Source organism: Xenopus laevis, chromosome 1S (assembly GCF_017654675.1).
Source record: "Xenopus laevis strain J_2021 chromosome 1S, Xenopus_laevis_v10.1, whole genome shotgun sequence".
Taxonomy (NCBI): domain Eukaryota; kingdom Metazoa; phylum Chordata; class Amphibia; order Anura; family Pipidae; genus Xenopus; species Xenopus laevis.
In genome coordinates this window covers 4,512,363-4,518,362 of record NC_054372.1, presented here as the reverse complement: position 1 = coordinate 4,518,362, position 6,000 = coordinate 4,512,363, and the positions used below count along the sequence as shown (strand labels likewise).

Here is a 6,000-nt window from a genome sequence, read left to right as displayed (position 1 = left end):
AAATTATTTGCATAAAATGCCTGTTTGGAATTATTTGCCTTTCAAGCCTCAGTTTGGAATGATTTGCCTGAGGGGGCAATTGACGGGTAGCTGTGTGGGCAAAGTATGTTCATGTTTCCTTATTAATATGAAGAGTGGGCGCATATTGGATTTGTGATTATATATTATTATCCCCAATATAATCTGTACCTGGGGGATTTTGGGAGGAAATCCTTTATCGGCGAATAAAGTGAGAGTAGAGAGTGGAGCGGCTCCTACAAAGCAAACTAAAAAGACACGTTTAATAGTAATACAATGGGTGCGCCCCTCACGTCACGTGTAGCCATTTGGTTCGGATGTTCTACAGCTGCGAAAAACTACACTACCCAGCATGCAGTGCGCATGAGCAAGCGGGACAGTCTGCGTGCGGGGTGACGCACGGAGGGGCGGGGCAAAGAGTAGAGTTCCGCGGACATGGCGGAGTTGGAAACAGCAGCTGAACATGAGCGCATTCTGCGGGAGATTGAGAGCACGGAGACCGCCTGTATCGGCCCTACACTGCGGTGAGAGGCACCCGGGGCTGGGGAGGAATGTGTGAGGAAATGGCGGGGGCGTTTGGGGAATGGGAGTGTCTGTGAGTGACAGGCGGGGCAGTGCTGAGAGACACCCGGGGCAGGACACACAGGGGGGACCGGTGAGACTGACATGTACAGGGGAACCTCAGAGACTGTTGTGTCCCAGGAAATAAGCGAGCGAACAGGGGTCAGACTGTGAGGGGGGAGATGTGAGGGAGTAGAAGTGAGGGGGGGAGGGGAGTATAAATGAGATACAGGAAGAAGCAGAACAGAGAGGGAGTGGGAGGTAAATGACACTTGTAGAAGTGACAGTGGCAAGTTCTTGTGTTCTCAGCTGTTGTTTGACTGAAAGAGCCACTAACTCATGACTTTGTGTTTATACAGGATGCTGAGACTTGTAGTTCACTCTCCTGGTGCAGAATAAGTGAGTCACGTGGGACAGGCAGAGGAGACCAGGCACTGGGCAGTGTAATTCAGGGTAGAGACTGTGTCTAATAGAGAAGTGAGACACCTTGTTTATAGGAGAGACTGAGTCACGTGATACTGACTGGGGAAGGAGGAGGAACAACGTTGAGTATTTGCCCCTCTCAGAAGTGGTATCTGCGGTTGTGTTGCTGTTCTGGCAGGTGTGGGGCAGCCTGAGGGTGGAGCCTGTGAGTACATGGGAGGAGTCATATGCACAGACACATCCCAGCTTGTTTCACACTCACCTTCCAGTGTTACAAGAATTGAGAGTATTACTACTGATTACTATTGATATTACTATTACTACTTATTACTATTGATATTTCTACTGATTACAATTACTATTGATTTTACTATTGATTACTATTACTATCGATATTACTATTACCGCTGCTGTGGTGGGAAGTCGGAACAGACCTGATTTACCCCTCCAGCCAACACTAATCATTGTATTATAACTGCACATAATGCCACTTACCTGAGAACTGGCTTCATGTATGTATGTATGTATGTATGTATGTATGTATGTATGTACAGTGTATACACCCATCTATTGTACAGTGCTGTGACGTATGTTGGCACTTTATAAATCCATGATGATGATAATAATAAGCAGAAGCTGATGCTTTGGAGACTGGCGGGCCCACTGATCCATGGCACAGAACTTGGGGGGTAAATCTTAATGATTGCTGCAGACAAATAATACAGAGGGTTTTTTGGGGGGGGTAGAAGAGGACTTTTGGCCCGTGGGCTGACTATTTCTTTCCTATACAGTGAAATTCACTGCTCATAGATATAAACAGATGTAAGAGGAAGACACACATTTTCCTCCCTTTCCCATTGAGAGTCACATGACTTGGGGCAGCTGGGAAATTGACAATATGTCTAGCCCAGGGGTAGGCAACCTGCGGCTCTTCAGCCTGCTTGCTGAGGCTCAGTCTTGAGGCTTTGCCTGTCATGTCGTCTATACAGCCCTTGCACCTGATGGTGGCTTCTTGAGTGTGCGACCGCGGTAAACTAATGGTTAGCTTACTACGGTCACTCACTCAGGAAGCCGTCAGCAGGAGCGAGAGCTGTATAGATGTCCCAGGAGTGACAGGCAAGACCGAGCTGCAGCAACATGATTCATCATGGTCCTTACCGCGGTCACACACTCAAGATCAGCATGGAGCTTCAGTAACAGAAGTCTCAGATGAGAACACGAGCATTTAATAGGGCAATTCAGTGGTTCATTTATTTCAAAGTAGCCCTACACTGCACTTCTGTTTGTTGTATTCTGTTGTTTTAACAGTTAAAATTAAAAAAAGGTTCAAACTTTTTAAAAGTTTATAAGCTGTGTTATGTTTTGCAGCTCCAGGCTATTTATCTTTAGTGGAAGAGGGGGGCAAAATGGCTCTTTTGATAGTAAAGGTTGCTGACCCCTGCTCTAGCCCCATGTCAGATTTCAAAACTGAATATAAAAAAATCTGTTTGCTCTTTTGAGAAATGGATTTCAGTGCAGAATTCTGCTGGAGCAGCACTATTAACTGATTCATTTTTTTAAATGTTTTTTTTTCCCCATGATGGTATCCCTTGCTCAGAACCACTGCAAGACTTTTTTGTTGAGCGGCTGAAACGAGCACCTTTGCAATTGGTCTTTTTTTAATTTTTCAAGGCTTTCAAGTTGACTCCCTTGATTGCCCTACTTAATATCACACTGCTGCTACCTGTTAAAGGCGTGTGTTCCCCTCATTTCATGTTTTTCAGCAACTTGATATGAAAACATGGAAAATATACAGTAGAATGTGATTTGTGTTGTGTGATTATCAGGGTTGTGAGCTGCACTGTGTATAACAATCAGAGCCGATGTGTGAGTTGGTCATATTTAGGATATTTAGCCTTTGCTTCTCAATAGATAAAGGGCCAGTGATCAGGCTGTTTGATCAAACATGACTCTTCCCTTCATTCTTCCCTTCATTCTTTTGTGCTCGTTCTGATATAACCCAGTCGTCTCCTCTTGTCTCCTGGAAATTACTTTTTTAAAAAAGATTTACTTTTTCTGTGTAATAATAAAACAGTCACTTGTACTTGATCCCAACTAAGATATAATTAATCCTTATTGGAAGCAAAACCAGCTTATTGGGTTTATTTAATGATTGAAATATTTTTAAGTAGACTTATATGGTATGAAGATCTAAATTACAGAAAGATCTGTTATCTGGAAAACCCCAGGTCCTGCGCATTCTGGATAAAAGGTACGATACGTGTAATAATAAAACAGTCGCTTGTACTTGATCCCAACTAAGATATAATTAATCCTTATTGGAGGCAAAACCAGCCTATTGGGTTTATTTCATGTTTATATGATTTTCTAGTAGACTTAAGGTATGAAGATCCAAATTACCTTCTGAAGATCTGTTATCTGTAAAGCCACAGGTCCCGTGCATTCTGGATAACAGCTCCCATACCTGTACTATGTTATCGAATGACTTATTCTTAGCATCTTTTCAACTTTTTTTTTTTTCTGCCACATCTTCTACCTCTTTCTAGCTGACCCCAGCAACCAAATAAACTATTTCTCTGCAAGGCTTCAATTTTAACTTTTATTACAGGTATGCGACCTGTTAACCAGAGTGCTTGGGACCTGGGGTTTTCTAGATAAGGGATCTTTATCATTTAAACGTTAAATAAACCCAATAGGCTGATTTTGCTTTCAATAAGGAATAATTATATCTTAGTTGGGATCAAGTACAAGCGACTGTTTTATTATTACTAAAAAAAAAATCTAAACAATTTGAATTATTTGACTATAATGGAGTCTATGGGAGATGACTTTTCTGGAATTCTGAGCATTTTAGATAAGGGATCTGCTTCCGGAAAACTCTTATCTGTACTTGTGTTTCTGCTCAGACCCTCTCCTATTTGTATTCAAGTCGCTTACTGAATGCGCTACCTGGTTACTATGGTAAACTGGACCCTAGCAACCCGCTAGCTGCTGAAGTTCCACATTCAAGAACGGCTGAACAAAAAGAATTGGAATGTGGTTGTCGACACCATGCTAAAAGTGAAGTAAAAGGTGAACCATCCCTTTAAGAATTGTCCTGCACTGTCAGGGTCTTAGACCCTTACCATTCATGTCAATGGTGGGGCAATAACAAGCTGTCTACCAAGCTGGAAATTGCCCCAAGTACCATAGCCCATAGCGCTCACACCTGTAGTTTGTGTGTACCTACCCAGTTTGATTCATCAGATTTAAAAGATAAGTAAACCTTTAAAATAAGTGAATGTGAAATTGATGAGGGGGATATTCTAAGCACTTTTTGTCATTTACATTCATAGTTTTTTTTTTCAATTCCAAGATATTAAAGGAGAAGGAAAGCTACTGAGGCAGTTTATTGCCAATAGATTAGCCACAATAGTACAAGCTATAACACTATATTTATTCTGCAGAATGCTTTACCATACCTGAGTAACCAGCTCTAGAAGCTCTGTTTGTTTAGGATATCAGCTGCCATATTAACTTGGTGTGACATCACTTCCTGCCTGAGTCTCTCCCTGCTCACTCATAGCTCTGGGCTCAGATTACAGCAGGAAGGGGAGGGAGAGAGGAGCAAACTGAGCATGCTCAAGCCCTAGCCCTGGAGGTTTAAGATGAAAACAGTTAGTCTGATACAGAAGCCCATGAGTACACAATAGAAGGAAAGAAATGTGCTGTTTCTTTTGACAGAGGACTCAGAGCAGCATTACTTTGAGGGTTTACTGGTGTATTTATATAGACCTTTCTGATAAAGCTTACTTAGTTTTAACTTTTCCCTCTCCTTCAAGGGATACATGTACTGTTAATATGAATGAATTTTGTTACAACAGCGCCACCTGCTGGTCAGTTTCCCACCAGTCTGACCAGCAAGTAGTCAAGGAAGTTGTCAGGAGAATGAAAGAGGCTGCTCTGATATTCTTCTGCTTGGGAAAACAATTAGAAACCTTACTCTTAATCTTTCCTAAGCAGAAGAACATCAGAACAGCCTCTTTCTCCTGACAACTTCCTTGACTTGAAATGCAATATAAAACATTATAGAGTAACATCGTTCACTAATGACTTAGGGGAGGGGATTGTAAGTAATGTATCAGTGTTTGCAGATGACACAAAACTATCAGCCCAATTAATTCCATCCAGGATGTGGCACTTGCAACAGGATCTTGACTAACTGGCAATCTGGGCAGCTAAGTGGCAAATGAGATTCAATGTTGATAAATGTAAAGTCCTGCACCTGGGATGTAACAATATCCACTTATACCCTTAATGGGACTGCACTAGGCAAATCCATAATGGAGACGGAGCTTGGAGTCCTTGTAGATAATAAACTTGTCTGTAGCAAGTAATGCCAGTCAGCAGCATCAAGGGCAAATAAGGTCTTGACTTGTATTAAATGGGACATAGAGTCACGGGAGGAGGGGGTCCCACTGTATAGAGCACTGGTAAGGCCCCATCTAGAATATGCCGTACAGTTTTGGTCTCCATCACTCAAACAGGACATTATTGTATTAGAGAGGGGACAGAGAAGGGCAACTAAGCTGGTAAAGGGAAAATCTTAGCTATGAGGAAAGACTGGCCAAATTGGGGATGTTCACTCTGGAGAAGAGGCGCTTAAGGGGTGATATGATAACTATGTATAAATATATAAGGGGATCATATAATAATCTCTCTAATGCTTTATTTACCAGTAGGTCTTTCCAGCTGACACAAGGTCACCCATTCCGATTAGAAGAAAAGAGGTTCCAGCTAAATATTGGGAAGGGGTTTGTTACAGTGAGAGCTGTGAAGATGTGGAATTGTCTCTCTGAATCAGTTGTACAGGCTGATACATTAGATAGGTACAAGGAAGGGTCGGATGCTTTATTCACCAGTAGCTCCTCCCAGCAGACAGGAGGGAGCCAATGAGATTAGAGGAGGGAAAGGGGTGTTACAGGGAGAGCTGGGAAGTGAATCAGGGGTACAGGCTGA

The 6,000-nt window shown here is 42.4% G+C and overlaps 1 protein-coding gene across 4 annotated transcripts in view; it reads left to right on the top strand.

Annotated features, from left to right (window-relative positions):
* The first annotated feature begins 307 nt into the window (after positions 1-307).
* exoc6b.S (exocyst complex component 6B S homeolog) overlaps positions 308-6,000 on the top strand; it is a 105,813-nt gene continuing 100,120 nt past the window's right edge. Inside the window, exon 1 of one of the 4 annotated variants that reach the window (XM_018242964.2) lies at positions 308-542. In XM_018242964.2, coding sequence (XP_018098453.1) covers positions 454-542 — 89 coding nt within the window. In that variant the 5' untranslated portion in view covers positions 308-453. The remainder of the gene's footprint in view (positions 543-6,000) is intronic. The other 3 variants (XM_018242965.2, XM_018242966.2, XM_018242967.2) reach the window with 3 other exon arrangements.